The 20,100-nt window shown below is 41.8% G+C and overlaps 1 protein-coding gene across 5 annotated transcripts in view; it reads right to left on the bottom strand.

The window, feature by feature from the left end:
* Positions 1–20,100, bottom strand: part of LOC143996460 (prostatic acid phosphatase-like) — a 115,798-nt gene that overhangs the window by 29,275 nt on the left and 66,423 nt on the right. For 4 of the 5 annotated variants that reach the window (XM_077491514.1, XM_077491516.1, XM_077491517.1 and 1 more), the window contains exons 5-8: positions 18,718–18,816; positions 12,121–12,228; positions 9,000–9,132; positions 1,765–1,847 (exon numbers count right to left, since the gene is read on the bottom strand). In XM_077491514.1, the coding sequence (XP_077347640.1) occupies positions 1,765–1,847; positions 9,000–9,132; positions 12,121–12,228; positions 18,718–18,816 (423 nt within the window). The remainder of the gene's footprint in view (positions 1–1,764; positions 1,848–8,999; positions 9,133–12,120; positions 12,229–18,717; positions 18,817–20,100) is intronic. The other variant, XM_077491518.1, reaches the window with a different exon arrangement.

Genomic DNA, 20,100 nt, shown 5'->3' with positions numbered 1-20,100 from the left:
CATTAAATAAAATCAATCAACTCAGAAAGTGACCATATACATAAAAAATGTCCATATACATAAAGAACGTGAAACTGAAGTGGAGTAAATCCTGTGTCCCATCACCGCTTAGGAGAAATGCACAAACACATCACCCTGTGAATTATGGTAAGTAGCCTACTCACCGAATCACCATGACTGCTTTATTTAAAAAGAAAGGTCAGGTGAAGCTTTGTCAGGTTTAAGGAACTGCCGACCTTGATGGAGAAACTCTGCTTAGGTGTACCAAGAGTAACGTTTCAATCCACCTTTGCTCAAGAAAAAATATAGAGAGAACAGGACCATGGCATAATATTGTTTTATTTAAAATAACATAAAAAACAAAAATAGCCAAATGGCCTCTTACTTTAAAAGTGCCTTGCCTCCCCACTAGAGGGAACGAACTTATCAGACCGTGTTAGTTGGAACCTAACCCTGCTGCTTCCGCTGCTTGAATTGGCATGCGTTCCACCCCCTGGATCTCGGGAACCAAAAGTTCGGACCAAACGATGTGACCGGAATGTTCCTTCGTAATGACGTCGTCAGGACAACTCACAATGGCATTCCAGGAAATTTTACTGGAATAAAGAAATACTATTCCAAGCTACAGCAGTAATATTTTGTCTCCAGAGAAAATGTGGAGGGATTAGTAGGGGCTAGTGATGAGCTCAGGCACATTTGGATCCTAGTCTGAACTTACCTGAGCAAGCACACCAGGAAGCTGTCACTGTACTGGGCCAAGAGATCAGGAGATTCCCCCGCCCTGATCATTCCATTTTAGTCTCATCTGACCATAAAACTGTTTTCCATGTGGCCTCAGATTCTGCAAGGTGCGTTTAAGGTGGTCAGATTAGACTAAAATGTAATTATTAGGCCTATACACCAAACAATATGTCTGGTGGAAGTCCAATACAGCTTACTATCCAAATAACACCATTCCTACAGTAAAGCATGCAGGTGGTAATATCCTGTTATGGGGGTGTTTCTGTGCAGCAGGGACTGGAGCACTTGTCAGGATAGAAGAGAAAATAGATGGGGCAAAATACCATCAAATTCTTGAGGAAAATCTGCTGCCCTCTGCCAGAAAATTGCCAATGGGCAGAAGGTTTACCTTCCAACATGACAATGACCCAAAGCACACAGCAATAATGACCACACAGTGGTTGAAGGAGAAAAATCTGAATGTCCTTGCATGGCCTAGTCAGATCCCAGACGTAAACCCCATTGAAAATCTGTGGAATGACTTTAAGACTGCAGTCCACAAATGGTTACCATCAAATTTAACTGAACGAGCGGCTCTGCATAGAAGAGTGGCCAAATATTGAAAAGTCTAGGATGTGCAAACTTAGTAGAGACATATCCCAACAGACTAAAGGCTGTAATTTAAGCAAAGGTGATTCAACAAAATACTGACATAAGGTTGTTCCGGTTTTTGATTTTTTTTTTCAATTTTATTCTGACAGGTTGGTGATATGTCTTTCACTTGGATGTTATTAGTTGTACTAGTAAATACAGCTGAATAAAACAATAACTGTGTCTGTCTTCATTCAGGCTGAAAAGCAACAAAATGTGATGCTTTTCTATACCCTCTGTATATATATATATTTTCTTTTTGTGCATTAAGATTCTCTACAACCAATGTCCAAATCCAAGTTAGAGGTCTATTTCTGTTTTGCTATATTTTCTTACATAAGAGACCCTTTTAAAAATAATGAAGAAATACTGCTAGGAAAACCAAATACATACCGCAGAGTACATTATCAGCTTTTGTTTGCTAGATGGCGTGAGAGCTTGTGTAATATTTTCTAAAATGGCTTTCACAAGGACTCCTGAAAACAAGATGAAATGCTTTCAATTAATTTCAAAAATTTAAAGAACACCATTTGTGCAATTTTTGGCTTTAAAGCCTTTACCTTATTCACTGATAAGTATATAAATACATTTGGTTGTTTACTTCATGGCTACATGAGTTATCACATTAGCTGACAATTGTTTAGCTAGCTTGTCTTTAAAAATCTACAGTACATTTACCAAATATTCACTGCAGGTGAATCTTCCAGTTGCATGTGCTTTACATGACAATGATTGATTCGCCCCAAGCCCTTGTACACACGGTCGGAGAATCCGTCGGAATGTGTCCTATCGGACCGTGTTGTCGGATAATCCGACTGTGTGTGGTATGCATCGGAATGTTTCCGTCGGAATATCCGTCGGACCAAATTTTCAAACTTGCTGGAAATATTTTCCGACAAACTGGTCCGATCGGACATACTCCGATCATGTGTAGAGAATTCCGATCGGACAAAGTGCCACACATGCTCAGATCAAATTCCTACATCAAAGCTATTGGCTACTAGCCTGAACGTAGTCCCATCGTAACGAAATTACGTCATCACGTTCTGAAAGATCGGATTGTTCGACAACTTTGTCCGACCGTGTGTATGAAACAGTTTCAGACAAGATCCGATGGACAAAATCCGACGGATTTGGTTGTCGAAATGTCCGACCGTGTGTACAAGGGCTAAGGCTGGGTTCACACTGCCGTGCGGAGTGGCTCACAGCAGGGGTCCGATGTGTCCCTGTTCACCGTTTCAGGTCCGATTTCGGTCCAAATTTTTTTCTGAAATTGGACCTGAAACAGACCAGAAGACGCACAGAACTCCTGTGCAATTTCCGCCGCATCCGTCCAGGAACAGTGTGAACTGGCTCCATTGAGAAGCGGTCACAGTCTCCTGACATACGAATTGGATGTAGGGAAACCTGCATCCAATTCAGAATAGTGTGAACTCAACCTCAGTGAATGCTTGGTGAAAGTCATATTCACTGCTTTACAAATATGCACCTGGTATCTAAAGGGTACTCTTACTACTAGATATGTTGTTTTAATGTAACAGTGGAACACGTATCTAAAGAAAACTTAAAAAAAAAATCCTAGTTATTGTAAGAGTGGTAATTTTTTTAAAGCCCCTGTTCTTTCATTATGTCGGTATCTCCTTGGGGAGATTTCTTTCACTTCCTGTCCTTGTTACTCAATCCTTCCTTATTAAGTGGACAATTTTCCCTGGTAAAGACTTCCCCATTGGGTATTTCCATTTCTATTTTCCTTAAAACAATATATGCAGTACCTGCTAGTCTAAAATATTTGGACTTTTCCTACCTTCTCTGCTACATTAAAGTGGAATTCCAGCTTAACCTTAAAGTAGAGCTCCACCCAAAAGGGTACGTTCCATTTACATAGTTAGTAAGGTTGAATAAAGACACCAGTCCAGCCAGTTCAACCTGAGTGAGTGTCTACAATTGTCCCTATCCCTATACATTGCACACTCACATTGGTCCCTACCCTCAAGGAGCCCACAATCCAAGGTCCCCAATCAAATACTAGGGCCAATTTTGGACTGAAGCTAATTAGCCTACCTGTGTCTTTGGAGTGTGGGAGGAAACCGGAGTACCTGGAAGAAACCCATGCAGGCACAGCGAGAGCATGCAAGCTCCAGGCAGGTAGTGTCATGGTTGGAATTTGAACCAGTGACCCTTTTTGCTGCTAGGCGAGAGTGCTAACCACTACAACACTGTGCCACCCCCAATTTGTTAGCCTCCTTCCTCCAGCTGCCTGCATGACAGGAGTGACACTCCTGTCTTTCAGAGCAGAGCACAATGCTGGGCAGCGGTAGCTGCTGTGGGGAGGATTTTACTACCCCCTCCCTCCAGCTGCAGAACTGGATCTCCTTTGCCTACCTCCTGGCAGCTTCAGGCTCTGGTGTAGGCTGCTTGCTGTGTGAGCAGGAAGGGAATGCGATCAGGTTCAGAGATCCAACCTGCCAGCCCGCCTGCCTGAACCGCTCACTGACTGCCACTGACCACTAATGTGGGAGAGAGGGTTAATAATACTGACCCCTGTGCTAGGGGTTATTAATGTGTCCACTGACATCAATTCTGGGGTTTGTTAATGCATCCTCTGATACCTGTGTTGGGGGTTATTAATGTATCCACAGACACTAATGTTGGGATCTATTAATGTATCCTCTGATACCTGTGTTGGGGTTATTAATGTGTCCACTAACACCAATGCTGGGGGTTATCGATGTGTCCATTATGGTTGCACCAATACCACTTTTTGTGTCAGTAGCTTTTTGTTTTGTTTTTTAATATTCCTTCGTATTTGCACCAGTAGTATCGGTATTGGTGCAACCCTAGAGTCCACTGATACCTGTGTTGAAGGTTATTATGGCTTCCACTGGCACAAATGCTGGGGGTAATTTTGCATGAAGGTAAAAAACCTCCGGTGCAGCAACCCCCCCTAATATTTACCTGAGCCCCATCTCGATCCAGTGATGTGCACAAGAGCCTTGGCTCTCCCTCAACATTGGCTGTGACAGTCATTGGCTCCCAGTGCTGTCAATCATAGCCAGTAAACCAATGAGGAGAGAGAGGGGACATGGCAAACTGTGGCTCTGTGTGTGAATGGATGAGCCTGCTTGGGTGCCCCCCTTGCAAGCTGCTTGCTCTGGCGGCACTCAACAGGAGGGAGGGGCCAAGAACACTAGGGAGAGACCCGAGAAGAGGAGGAGTGGTGCTGCTCTGTGCAAAACCACTGCACAGAGCAGGTAAGTATGACAAGTTTGTTATTTAACCGCTTGCCGTCATTATACTGCAGCAGGTTGGCACGGTCATGATGCCGCACTGCCGGGGTGCTGATGCGCTTGGCCAGCAGTTGCGATGACCGCCGGCCATGCGTGATTGTGGATACGAGAGCCAGATACCATACTGTTGCATACCTCCCAACTTTTTGAGATGGGAATGAGGGACACCTATCACAAAAGTATGCAGGCATAGGACACACCCCTTGCCACGCCCCCTTAAAGGAGAATTGTACAAAAAAAAGATTGGATAAACCCACAAGTGCTTTTTTTTAACCACTACTATTCCTTTATATTGGCTTTTGGAATTTACAAATCCAGCAATTTAGAAATTGGATGAAGGATTTAGCACTGGGATACACTTTTTGATAGATAAAAAGTGCATTTTATATAAAACTATATAGATCAGACCAAAATGAGGAGGAATGAGGGACAGAGGGACATTGCTCGAAATCAGGGACAGTTGGGAGCTATGCTGCTGCTTTATGAATTGACCCCGGAGTCTGACTTTTATTGATTTATTGTCCTATAAAGCTGACCATAATATTTTTAATTTAAGCGGAATAGCAATCACTAAAGCTGAAAAAATGACACTAAATAAAGGACTGAAATTTGCCCCACAAAAATCCTTAAATAAATTCCATTTATTGATGTTCAAAAATATGTGAGGAAATTAAGTATAAAAATACATTTTCTTACTATACCCAAGGGTAGAGATAAGGGAATCAGGCCATCTGGAACAGGTTTAAGGAATGCATCAACATTCAACCCACCTGGGAAACAGCTGCCTAATATTGGTGTATTTAAAGAGTTGGTTCTGCAGGATTTGCAAAAAAATTTAATTTTTAAAAATCATAAAAAATAACAAAGCATAGTCAATGAAGGTAAAAAAAAAAAAAAAACCTTTATGAGATAAAGGATATAGTTATCCATCCAGCAGATAAGGGTGGGGGAACTGTGTTATTAACCACTTCAATACAGGGCACTTAAACACCTTCCTGCCCAGACCAATTTTGAGCTTTCAGCGCTGTCGCATTTTGAATGACAATTACGCGGTCATGCTACACTGTACCCAAATGAAATTTTTATCATTTTTTTCCCACAAATAGAGCTTTCTTTTGGTGGTATTTGATCACCTCTACGGTTTTTATTTTTTGCGCTACAAATAAAAAAATACCGAAAATTTTGAAAAAAAAAATGTTTTTTTTTGTTTCAGTTTCAAAACTTTGTAAATAAGTATGTTTTCTCCTTCACTGATGGGCACTGATGGGGCTACACTGATGGGCACTGATAAGGTGGCACTGATGGGCACCAATGTGGCACCAATGAAGTGGCACTGATAGGCGGCACTGATAGGCGGCACTGATGAGCGACACGGATGGGCGACACGGATGGGCGACACGGACGGACACTGATAGGTGGCACAAATTGGCACTGATAGCTGGCACGGATGGGCGGCACGGATGGGCATGGATAGGCGGCACAGGTGGGCATAGATAGGCGGCACAGGTGGGCACTCATAGGCGGCACAGGTGGGCACTCATAGGCGGCACAGGTGGGCACTCATAGGCGGCACAGGTGGGCACTCATAGGCGGCATCGGTGTTATAGTAATGGATGCCAATCAGTGCCAAACAATAATGCATGCCAATCAGTGATGCCCATTGTGGCCACTGATTGGCATCCATTATGGGCACTGATTGGCACCCATTGTGCTGACTGGCACCCTGGTGGTCTAGGGAGGATTATGGATTTTTATTACCTTTTCCCTGGTGGTCTAGTGGTGTCCCTGGTGGTCCAGTGTGGGCATCCTCGGGGGGGCTGTGCTGATAATCGATCAGCACAGACCCCCCCTGTCAGAGGAGCAGCCGATCGGCTCTCCTCTACTCGCGTCTGACAGACGCGAGTGAGGGAAAGCCGATCACCGGCTCTTCCCATTTACACTGTGATCAGCCGTGATTGGACACGGCTGATCACATGGTAAAGAGTCTCCGTCGGAGACTCTTTACCGAGATCGTAGTTGCCGGGTGTCAGACTGACACCCCGCAACAACGATCGCCGCGATGCGCGCCCCCGGGGGCGCGCAGCGGCTCATTATCCTAATCACGTCATATGACGTCCGGTTAGGATAATGAAACCACTTTGCCGCCGTCAATTTGTAATAGGGCGGGCGGCAAGTGGTTAAAGAAACAGGATTATTTAGAGGAAATTAAAAATTTATTGTGAGATGAAAATACATACAAAATTCTTCAGAAAGACCCCACTAACCAGTATAAGCGATTATTAAATAATTTAATACAGGAATGATTTCGGAAAGGGGCGATAAGCGAAAATAAAAAGGAATTTTTAATTCCTTTAGCCCCGAGGATACCTATTATTTATTATCTGCTAAAAGTGCATGAAAATTCTCAAAAACCTCCAGGCAGACCTATAGTTAGCGGGATCGACTCAATAACATAGGAAATAGGAAAATGTATTGATTTTTTTACAGTCCCTGGTGAATAAGACTCCAGCAATTTTGAAATAATCCAGACAAATCATTAATAAAGGCATTAACATAGAGAGAGAGAGATCTTGCTTGTTACAGCGGACGTCTCTTCTCTGTATACTATTATCCCACACCAAATAGGATATATGGCAGTCAGATTTTTCCTGAATAAAGATCAGACTATAAAAAAACATTTGAAAGGATTTTTTTCGAGATTAGAATTTGCCACGGAGCACAATTATTTCTATTTTGGAGAAGATTTTTATTTACAATTCAATTTTGCCCCGAGTCTAACCAATTTATGGCTTTATGGGAAAATGATTTTTTCTTTTCATGTGGAGACTCACGACTCCTGTTTTGGTACCTGAATTCAAATCAATGGGGTGTCAGATTTACTTATCAGTTCAGTGCATCTTCTCTTCCATTTTTAGATTTATTGATTTATAAAGAGCAGAATTTCCTGTTGACCAAGACACACTTTAAGTCTACTGATCGGAATGGTTACATATATAATCAGGAGATATCCATTGCCATTTACCACCAAATGAAAGCCCAATTTTTCCTGTTATAATCCACCTGGATACACAAAGTAGCTGTGGTGATATGTACAGTTTTACTAACATGTCAAAGTTGCAAAATTGTGCTTAGGCATTAAGATTTGTTTTACCCTTAGGCGTGAATGGGTTAAAAACAAACAAATATGTAGGTGCTTTCAAATGACATTCATCTAGTCATTGAAGGTACTTTCATACAAAGGAATGAAGGAATTTTCATACGAATATTTGTACAATGGAAAATATGCAACAATTGCATTTGGGAGATGCCCCTTTAGACTTTTTATATGGCAGAATAAGGAGTATATAGAAATCAGATAATTAATTAAAAGGCATATTAACTGCTAACTTTATTAATATACACAATAAAAATAAAAAAGTAAACAGTGCATATAGCATACAGATATCCAACAATCATAAATTGCAATAATACATCAATGAGTAGACATATATAAAGTATCAAAAATGAACCCAAGCTTGCAATTCAAGTGCCATTGGAAACGTTTCCAATGAGTCTGATATGCGAGTACCTTTGGGGTGAAAATTGTTTTATAATGGATTGTACGTTTTTTTTTTCTTCTGATATTGCTGTATATCATAATGCCGCCACTAGTATACAATTTGTCATATTTTTACAGATAAGAAAACAATATCCCAACCTTTCTTTATAATAAACCACCCCTGAAGAAGGAAAATGCACAATAATGCAATAACTTCCGGAACATGTTGGGTTTATGGTTGAATATCCAATCTGCTGACCTTACTGTTGTGGATGGCACTTTGCAATTGCAAGCTTGGGTTCATTTTTGATACTTTATATATGTCTACTCATTGAAGTATTATTGCAATTTATGATTGTTGGATATCTGTATGCTATATGCACTGTTTACTTTTTTATTTTTATTGTGTATATTAATAAAGTTGGCAGTTAATATGCCTTTTAATCTGATTTATATATACTCCTTATTCTGCCATATAAAAAGTCCAAAGGGTAATCTCCCAAATGCAATTGTTGCATATTTTCCATAATGCCATTTAGGATGATTGCAGTTTAATTCACGCAAATTAATTTCTCAAATCCCTTTTCTCCTTTTCTGGAATATTTGTACAAATATTTGTTTGAAAATCTACTAGTGTATAGCCAATATTTTAGAAACTGTTGAAACATAGACAGCCGGGAAATTGAAAGAATGACAAACTTCATATTTCTTAAAACATGTTCCATTAATAAAAAATGCCAGCTTTCACTGTTGCCCTAGTCATTAACTCAGTACCTATTTATAAAATCAGCAGGTTCATTTACCTCCCATCAGTTTAGACTTTTCATGTTGTTTGTATATGCCAAAGTAAGCCGCCATGGATATTTCTGACAGGCGAAGAAGATTTTCCAGGACAGTATCTGTTGCCCAAGTAGGCAAAGTGAAATTGTGAACTTTCTGAAATAAATATTTAAGATATTTTAAAGCCGAACTTTACCCATAACATTGTGATAACAATTAGGCTGCTTTCACACTAAGGGGGTTCACGGGCGCTATAGCGCTAAAAATAGCGCATGCAAAGTGCCTATAAAGAGCCTCTCCTCTCACTCCAGTATGAAAGCCTGAGTGCTTTCACACTAGAGCGGTGCGCTAGCAGGAGGCCAAAAGTCCTGCAAGCAGCATCTTTGAGGCACTGTAGGAGCGCCACCAAAGAGCCGGCAGAGACGCGTTGAGGGTGCTTTTAACCCTTTTTCGGGCCCTAGCGGGGGTTAAAAGCATGCGCTGCTAACGGCCGAAAAGCTCAGCAAAAATGACGGAAAAGTACTCAACTTTGTTGCCAGTGGTTTAGACATTAATGGCTGAGTGTTAAGTTATTTTGAAGGGGCAGCAAATTTACACTCTTATACAAGCTGTACACTCACTACTTTACATTGTAGCAAAGTGTAATTTCTTCAGTGTTGTCACATAAAAAGATATAGTAAAATATTATCCAAAATTTGTGGGGGATGTAATCACTTCTGTGGGATACTGTGTGTGTATGTGTATGTATGTATGTGTGTGTGTATATATATATATATATATATATATATATATATAATATATATATACACATACTATATTACTAAAAGTATTGGGACGCCTGCCTTTACACAAACATAAACTTTAATGGTATCCCAGTCTTAGTCCGTAGGGTTCAATATTGAGTTGGCCTACCCTTTTCCGCTATAACAGCTTTGAATCTTCTGGGAAAGCTGTCCACAAAGTTTAGGAGTGTGTCTATGGGAATGTTTTACCATTCTTCCAGAAGCGTATTTGTGAGGTCAGACACTAATGTTGGATGAGAAGGCCTGGCTCGCAGTCTCTACACTAATGTGAAGGCCAGTCAAGTTCCTCCACTCCAAACTCGCTCATCCATGTCTTCACGGACCTTGCTTTGTGCACTGGTCCAAATCATTTGGTGGAGAGGGGATAATGGTGTGGGGTTGTTTTTCAGGGGTTGGGCTTGGCCCCTTTATTCCAGTGAAGGGAACTCTTAAGGCGTTAACATACCAAGACATTTTGGACAATTTCATGCTCCCAACTTTGTGGGAACAGTTTGGGGATGGGCGCTTCCTGTTCCAACATGACTGTGCACCAGTGCACAAAGGAAGGTCCATAAAGATATGGACTTGGCAAGGATCGTCCCTGCTAAGTTTAATTTTTTATGTCTTTTTGTAGCTTGATATGTTTAATATGTGACGTTACATATCACCGGTATTGTGGTAATATTGCAGTTTATTGAGATTTCCAATCCACTCAGTGCACTGATGGGCACCAATTGGCAGCACTGATAGGCAGCACTGATGGGCACTGATTGGCACTGATAGGTGACACTGGCAGAACTGATGGGCACTGATAGATACCACTGATTGGCAGCACTGATGGCCACTGATTGGCAGCACCGATGGCCAATGATAGGCACTGCTTGGTGGAGATGATAGGTGGCACCGATTGGTACTAATTGGAAGCATGGATATGCAGCACTGATGGGTGGCGCTGATAGGCAGCTTTCAGTGGCACTGATTGGCAGCACTGATAGGCAACACTGATTGGCAGCACTGATGGGCAGTGATTGGCAGCACTGATGGGCACTGATTGGTACTGATAGGTGGCACTGATGGGCAGCACTGATAGGTGGCATTGGTTGGCACTGCACAGGCCGCCGCATTGCTGCTTCACTCACTGACAGTTCTTGTCCTGGCGGCCGAAACCAATTTTACCTTGTTCCACTGCTGGCTCCACACTGCCTGAACTGGTTGCTAGGACTGCCTGCTGTCTGGTGTGTAGCAACCAGTGACGTTACATCACCGCAGAGCGAGGCCCCAGCATTTAGAGCAGAGGAGGATTTAAACTCCCTCCTTTTCCTCGTCTAGTACTTTAGCTTCACAAACCTCCTCCTTAATCTTCTCTGGTGGCATGCTCAGAGGGGAGGGAACTGCCAGGATTTTATAGCAACTCTCAATACTCAGAGGTGAGTCCAGGGATGAATGGAACACCATGGGTATCATAAGGCACTGATTGCAGAGAGGGCGGCAGATGAGCTGGCAGCAGAGGACAGATGACAACCTCGGAGGGATGGGAGAAGGACACATCTTTAGATCTCAGGGCTTCAGGCTGGGACTTGAAGTTCTTCACTTTTGGGGGATGAAACCTCCCCAAAAGTGAAGGACTACAGGTCCCAGCATGAACCCCTCAGAGCTGAAGACATGACACCCCCGCTCCCCCAACTAGTGAGGGGGGGTTCCCTGAATGTCAGTTTGGAAATGTGATCACCCTAACCCCCCAACTAGTGAAGAACTACAGGTCCCAACAGGAACCCATGAAATCTTTGGGATCACACCCTTAGATCTCAAGGGTTTATGCTGGGACTTGTAGTCCTTCACTTTTGGGAAATGTGAGCCCCAAAAGTGAAGGACTACAGGTCCCAGCATGAACCCCACATAGAAGAAGATGTGACCCTCCCAACTAGTGAGTGGGGGGTGTCCCTGAATGGCATTGTGGAAATGTGGCCACCCTATGGCACAGTTGCTCTTCTATAGAGTGGAGCCGCCCTAAAGCCTTGTACACACGATCGGAGAATCCGTCGGAATGTGTCCTATCGGACCGTGTTGTCGGATAATCCGACTGCGTGTGGTATGCATCGGAATGTTTCCGTCGGAATATCCGTCGGACCCAAATTTCCAACTTGTTGGAAATATTTCCCGACCAACTGGTTCGATCGGACATACTCCGATCATGTGTAGAGAATTTTGATCGGACCAAGTGCCACGCATGCTCAGATCAAATTCCTACATCAAAGCTATTGGCTACTAGCCTGAATGTAGTCCCATCGTAACGAAATTACGTCATCACGTTCTGAAAGATCGGATTTTTCGACAACTTAGTTAGTAGACAACTTTTATTTACCTCACAAAATAGCACATCGTGGATTGTCCACCAATTGCGGGGTCCTTCCGGTCCATTTAATTGTTCATATGTGTAGCCAGTTTCGTTTTGTAAAGTGTTCAGAAACCCCTGTATCAAAAATAACAACAGTAGACATACAGAATTTAATTGAGAATTATGTCTGTTATGCAGCTGCTCATCTAGTACACTTTGTTTTTGTAGTTTTGAACTCTCTCAGGTTATTATTGCTGTCAGGAGATTTACTGGGGGGGGGGGGGGATTTCACCTCACTTCCTGTCTCTGTAACTACTTGGTGACCAAGCTAGGAGGATTTAAAAGCTAATAAATGGTTCTGACCTTTCCGGCATTATCAAAGAAGGACCTTTTTATTATTTGTGTCCCTGCTGAGTGTTCTGTGACAATGACAACAAAAGATAAGGAGAGGTCTCCCCAATGGGGCAAAGAGAAATTAAAGCTTACAAAGGATCTAACCCTTCCCTACTGGATTCAAAGCAATACATAAACAACGTCTTGCAATGCCCTTGGAAATCCAATTATTATACAATATACTAATATTACAGGTATAGAGATACACTTATGCTTGCTATTAAGAGTTCCCAAATGATAAAAATAAGCGATTGATATTTGTTAGATAGCGAGAGCCAGCGCTAGGAGCTTCTTTTTTTTTTTGCGGGCAGTGGTGGCAGCGGGCATCATGGCGATGGATCTACATCGGGGGACATTAAAAAAAATATATAAAATGTGTTCCACTCTGCACAGGCCCTAATTACTAGATATGGTGATAATAGTTGTGCCGCTGCTTACTACATAAACCATATAAATAAGAGTGAAACGGTCATTTTCAAAAATAGCGACAAAACATTTTTAAATATGTGCACAAAATTAGTTGTTGGAGCAAAAATCTGTATATAAACACATAATGAATAAATCCAGAAAAAAAAGTAAAAGTCTGTATGATCTTTTTGATTGATGATCTTCTTTATGAGTCTATATTCACCAGTGTGAAATCTTGTAACCAATGTAACACCTTGAATCCACCACCAAAGTGATACTGTAAGCCCCTCTCCCTAGGAACAACACTCACCAGACCAATTTGCCACCTATTCTCATGAGTAGGAAATAGGGCTTAAAACAGATGTCATATCTCTTTTAAAGAAACTCCAAATCGTCACTCCACCTTCCTTATAACTTTAGATCTCAGCAAGTATATGTAGAAAGTCTCCAATAGTGTATTACTTCAAATACCAGATTATTAATTCAGTTAAAGCAAGAATTGTGCATAAAGGCAGTCCACTAGCGGTCCAATAGTAATCTCAACACCTCCATGCTGGTGTAACCACTGTTCTAACCTCGCCACTCATTCTCCCGACGTTCGCGCATCACACCCGATTGCTGCACAGCCACGCCATGTTGGTTACGTTGCTTACAAGTTTTCACACTGGTGTGCGACACTCATATGGACTTTTACCTTTTCCCAGATTTATTTTCATTTGAACTTATTTATTTGTTTTTTATATACACAATAATTTTGTGCACATATATTTAAAAATGTTTCTTTATTATTTTTGAAAATTTGTTTGTGCTGCTGTGGAATATTGTTGGTTTATTATGGCTGACTTTTTCATTCTTATTTATATGACTTTTTTTTAAATAACGGACCTGTCAGAAACTGCCTATGTGTTTTTTTACACAACACATTTTTGTGAATGAGTAGGGGTACTATGTACTCCTACTCATTCACACGAGGGGATCTGGGGCCCCCAGATCCCCACAACCACCAGCCAGAGTTGTGAGGAAAAGGCTCCCCTACCCCTATGCACCCCATCATGTTCAGGGCATGTGGTGTGTTATGCTTTAGGCTTGTTTGTCTCCCCCCTTTTCTGACCTGCCTGCTCAGATAAGGGTCTGGTATGGATTTTGGGGGGGACCCCACGCCATTTTATAAAACAAATTGGGGGGGTTCCCCTCAAAGCCCATACCAGAACCGAAGGGCCTGGTATTGATTGGGGTGGGGGGACCCCCCACCGTTTTTGTTAATTTTTCATTGCATTTTTTTTTTTTACATTTAACTGTCAGCAGGGAACCCCACTGAGAGTTTTTGACTCATCAGTTGTTAAGGCCGTTTACTGTTTACTGGCTGTGAAGGATGCCGGTGGCCGCCGGTTACTTGAATATTGCATGCTAGGACTACTTTTTATTTACCGCATACGTTTTTTTTTTCTTTTGTGAATTGACTTTCACTTCTATTTTGTGCCATATTTACCAAGTTTTTTTGCTTCAGGCAGTAAATACTGCATAAGCAATAGTAAATATACATTTTCAGGATTGCATGTGGTATTTGAGAAAACACCTACAGTATCTCACAAAAGTGAGTACACTCCTCACATTTTTGTAAAAATTGTATTATATCAAACAAAGAGTGACACAAGCCACGGTACATGCAAAGACTGAAGCGATTTATCTAGACAAAATCCTCAAATTTGAATCCAAATGGAAAACATGGATAGATCATTATCTTCCACCAGGTACAAATAAATCATTAATATAGATACAAAGAAATATGATAAATACTGCACTCCTTTTTATACGTGATTTCTACTATACCACAAAATATTACTCTCTGGAAGGTTTTTTGATGGAGCGCTGGCAGGAGCTGCTAGTGAGATATATCAAAAAATAAATAGTGAAATCCAGTCTTCATTTGGAAACTTAGTCCATTTTCCTCTGGGTCCAGAACTGTGTTAGGTTCTGGTGGATGTTGAGAGCGGCAGCCAGCTCAGGAGAGCAGAAGAGACTCTGTGGCATGAGAAAAAGGAAAAGAGAGTATCGCTGCGCTAAGCGTAACAAAATTAGTTAAAAGGGTTTAATTTGCTTTAAAATGAAACTCACATTTGAGCAGTATTATACATGCATTGGTGGTTCTTTTGACGGTCCTGGATATTCCATTGGTTCCAGCTGGGCTGCAGTGGAGGGTTAGACCTCAACTGCTCCGGTGGCATCCATAGCTCCGAGGCTGGAGATTTTCGCAGCAGGCACATCAGCAAGGCACGCCGGTGATGTGTTGAATAGTGTCCCCCATCGGATAATGTCCGCCCTGTACTACGCAGTACGGAGGACAAGGAGAAGCTAAACATCTCCGAAGATAAACGTTGCATGCGCAGTGAGTCCAGGTTCAAGCCCCACCATCCAAGTGGACATAGAGTTAGAATAAAAATTAGCTGAGTGAAGTGAGGCCATGCCCGCAGTGTGGCGAGCAAAGCGTGGCGAGCGAAGTGAGCCCGCGAAGGGCTCTGTTACTATGTGCTACCGTATGTCCACTTGGATGGTGGGGCTTGTACCTGCCGTTCTTCTTCTGAGACTTTCTGAGTTTTTCTCCTCCATACTGCGCAAGCACTGCGCCTGCGCAGTACGGGGCAGACACTATCCAATGGACAGACACTTTTTGACAGAACACCGGCAGGAATCACCAGGTGCTTGAGAATAGGAGGAGTGGCTTGAGCTGGAGATTCTCACAGCAGGCACGTTAGCAGGGCACATCGGCAGGTGCTTGAGAACATGGGACATGACTTGAGCGCTCGCGGTCAGAGAATGCGTACTCCTTTGTCAGGCGTGTGATTCGGCCATCATCAGCAAGGTTTATGTAGAGAAGGAGAGGGGAAGGGGTGGTGCCAGGAACTGCAAGGTGCAGCAGACCAGCGCTAAATTTAAAGCATGGATCATGCACAGATCAATTTAGCCATCAAATAAAAAAGGTACTTGTGTTTGTATTTGTAAGTATACCAGAGGAACTAATGAACCTCCCATTTATGCTTACCCTACACACATATAGATATACAATTTGAATGCTATTTATACTATTTCGACTTCTATTTTCATTTATATTTATTTTAATTTCTAATTCTAATTTTACCCTTATTTATCATTTATCATTTTTCATTATTAACCTTTATGTTTATAAAATAATTATTTTTTCTACATTTATATTTGCCTTTTCTCTATAATGACTTCTTTTTCTACTCCCATCAAATTTTACTATAATTCCGTTTATTTATCCACCCTTATTTCCGTGTTGTGTACATATACGTATAGATATTTTTTTTATATTCCTTACCAAACACAAGTACCTTTTTTATTTGATGGCGAAATTGATCTGTGTATGATCCGTGCTTTGAATCTAGTGCTGGTCTGTTGCACCTTGCAGTTCTTGGCAACACCCCTTCCCCTCCCCTTTCTCTACATAGAGCTTGCCAATGATGGCCGAATCACACGTCTGACAGGGAGCCTGGGAGCTGCCCAAATGTGAGTTTAATATTAAAGCCTTTTAACTAATTTATTACGCTTAGTGAGGCGATGCTCTCTTTTCCTTTTTTACTAGTTGCCACTAGAGTCCTCTTCCACTCCTCCATGACGACATCACAGAGCTGGTAGATGTTAGAGACCTTGCACTACTCTACTTTCCATTTGAGGATGCCCCACAGATTATGCTCAATAGGGTTTAAGTCTGGAAAAATGCTTGGCCAGTCCATCACCGTTACCCTCAGCTTCTTTAGAAAGGCAGTGGAGCTGTGTTGGGGGTCGTTATGTTGGAATACTGCCCTGGGGCCCAGTCCCTGAAGGGAGGAAATCATGCTTGGCTTTAGTATGTCACAGTACATGACATTCATGGTTCCCTCAATGACCTGTAGCTCCCCAGTGCTGGCAGCACTCATGCAGTCCCAGACCATGACACTCCCACCACCATGCTTGACTGTAGGCAAGACGCACTTGTCTTTGTACTACTCACCTGGTTACTTACACACACGTTTGACACCATCTGAACCAAATAAGTTTATCTTAGTCTCATCAGACCACAGGACATGGTTCCAGTAATCAATTTACTTAGTCTGCTTATCTTGAGCAAACTGTTTTGTGGGCTTTCTTGTGCATCATCTTTAGAAGAGGCTTCCTTCTGGGATGACATCCATGCACACCAATTTGATGCAGTGTGTGGCGTATGGCGCATGACTCATACATCTATTTCCCAAAGACAACCTCTGGATATGACACTGAGCATGTGCATCCATCTTCTTTGGTTGACAATGGCGAGGCCTGTTCTGAGTGGAACCTGTCCTGTTAAACCGCTGTACGGCCTTGGCCACCATGTTGCAGCTCAGTTTTAGGGTCTTGACAATGGCAAACTTCTTATAGCCTAGTCCATCTTTATGTAGAGCAACAATTCATTTTTTTTTAGCTCCTCAGAGCCATGAGGTGCACACACCAAAATTTAACACACCTGCTCCCCATTCACACCTGAGACCTTGTAACAGTAACGAGTCACATGACACCAGGGAGGGAAAATGGCTAATTTCAGGGGACAGCAAATTTTACACTGTTATACAAGCTGTACACTCACTACATTACATTGTAGAAAAGTGTAATTTCTTCAGTGTTGTCACATGAAAAGATATAATAATATATTTACTGAAATGTGAGGGGTGTACTCCACATGCAATCTGGTTCTGTAAATGAAGCCCACACTTTAAAATATAACACACATACAACCATTGCTTTACAAACAAACATTTATTATATGACAAATTGTTCCCACAGCGCTACAGATTAAATAAAGAAACAGCACAGTAGAGCAGCTTACTTTGAGGCACAATTACATAGAGGTGAGTCACTGGTATAAATTAATGTTGGTGAGTATTGAATTGGGTAGACAAACAGCAGCTTTCATAAAAGAAATAAACAGAGCTTAAAATATGTAAGAAAACTACCCAAAGCTCTACCTTTTAGCTCAAATGCATCAAGAGAAATATTAATATGAAGTTCAATAAGGGGTGAATCACTGGGATGGTTGGCTTTTGATAAGTCTTTGAACCAAAGAAGCAAACTGAGAGCCTAAAAAAGTTCCAAAAATTAGCTCTAGCTGCTGGCTCAAAAACATAAAATGAAATATTAACCACTTCAGCCCTGGAAGGATTTACCCCCTTCCTGACCAGAGTATTTTTTGCAATTCAGCACTGCGATGCTTTAGCTGACAATTGCACAGTCGTGTGACGTTGTACCCAAACAATATTGACGTGCTTTTTTTCCAACAAATGGAGCTTTCTTTTAGTGGTATTTGATCACCTATGCAGCCTCTCGGGGGTGGGCCTTGGCGCTGAGCGGCCACATATTTGCGTGAATACAGCTGTACCAAGAGAACAGCTAATGGCTGCTTGCGATTGGGAGCTTTATGATCAAGTGACTGCTGTGACAACTAATCAAGGCGGTCAATTGATCATAAATCCCACCCTGCCTCCCAGCATGCTAAATCCCTTTAAAGACCAAGAGCGGCTGGCTTCAAGGCTGGCTTCAAGGGGTTAAACTTGTAGGTAAACATTACATTGTTGGATACATTAGACATACATTTTTTTTTTTTTTAAAGGCGTAATTTTCATTCTTGCCTGTGTTCATCAGGTTTATGGGAATTAAAAACCATGTAATATAGGACACGGGAGTGGCTACTGTCATGGCTATTTGAAGGAAAAACAAACTTGGATGAAAACTACTACTAGTTTAGTAAAGCAGTCACATAATGTTTAATTTATTACTAATGAAAGATAACCTTACCACATAGGGCTTTCTAAGTTCATTAAACACTTCCGTTGTACTTGTTTCATTTACAAGTTGGGCAAATCGTGGGCAGCTGTCTGTAGATATGAAAAGCATCTGAAATTAAGACAATATAATCAGATTCTCTGCAACATTCAAGGAAAATATTATTTTTAAGTATGAGTTCAGGAAATCTCAAGAAAATCTGTTCCCACCAGCAATTTAGATTTGAAAAACAATGTCTGGCAGGCCCAACATATTACACAGATAAGATGTCGTCAAAGAAAGTACTTTGGAACTGTTGCATATTCTTTTCTGCCAAGCAGTGTAATCAGATACAGATAAGCAGGTATTCCCACAATATGCATGTTGCTAAATGTTGTGTAGCAATGTGCACTACAATTGCACAGGACAGTGATTCCTTATCATTTCCATGTACCATATTGTCACTCTAGTGCTCAGCACCACTAACTGACATTATATTTGTGCGGCAAATCAAAGGGATTGTTGGATTGATAGTTCCTCAGAATGGCAATCTCCTTGCATGCATATCTACATATCCCAGGGATCTTTGCTATCATTCAGAAGATTGCTGGGAATAGCTATAAAAGAGGCAAGAGACCCACGCTCTCTTCCTCCCGGGGGCTTGTGTGTGACGGACCTCTCCGTATAAGGAGCATGGGGTTGCGGCCTACCACGTGATGTACAATATCCCAACCCAGCTGAGAAGGGCCTAGCACTGCTTGCTGTTCATCAGAAATCTATCCAGCACGACCTTGGCAGTCCGACAACCCACGCTCCCTACTTCGCATCAGACGATTGTCACAAGTGATCCACTGCAAGGACGCCTCTCCGGGAGCCTCTGTCCAGAAGTCATTGTATCGGCCTGAGCGTTGCAAACCTTCCTTTGTTGTTCTATTGGAACAGTGTGTACAGACAGGTTTACCCTAGGGAAACACTTTATTGCACTTCTATTTGAACACTGTACATAGACACCTATAGCATCAACCATTCCAAGGAATACCATTACCTTGTTACTGCACCTTTATGGGATACAATTAATAAGCTCTGACTGCCGACGAAGACCATCAGGCCTGCAACTGGGACATTGCTGTCATTACTACTTAAAGGCCCCTCATATCATTCTTTTTTGATTGATATCTCATTAGGATTAAAGGTTAAATAGGCTGGCTCTGGGTCTTGCCAGGATTAATGCTAAACTCCTGCTTACCTTTTTAGGTCATGTTCAAGTGGTAATCCATTGTACATAAGTGTATATAAATATACTGTATTGCCAAATTGTCTATTTTAATGTATTATTGTAGAGGAATTCTTCCGCTGAGCTAGGATTTTTATCCAAAGCTCAGCTGATCTATTACTTCCTCTGTGCAACAAGATCTT

The sequence above is a fragment of the Lithobates pipiens genome, unplaced genomic scaffold (assembly GCF_037356315.1).
Source record: "Lithobates pipiens isolate NorthernLeopardFrog02 unplaced genomic scaffold, aLitPip1_a1.2 Scaffold_19, whole genome shotgun sequence".
In the NCBI taxonomy this organism is placed as follows: domain Eukaryota; kingdom Metazoa; phylum Chordata; class Amphibia; order Anura; family Ranidae; genus Lithobates; species Lithobates pipiens.
The sequence above is the reverse complement of the archived record's forward strand: the minus strand, read 5'-3'. Positions and strand labels throughout refer to the sequence as shown.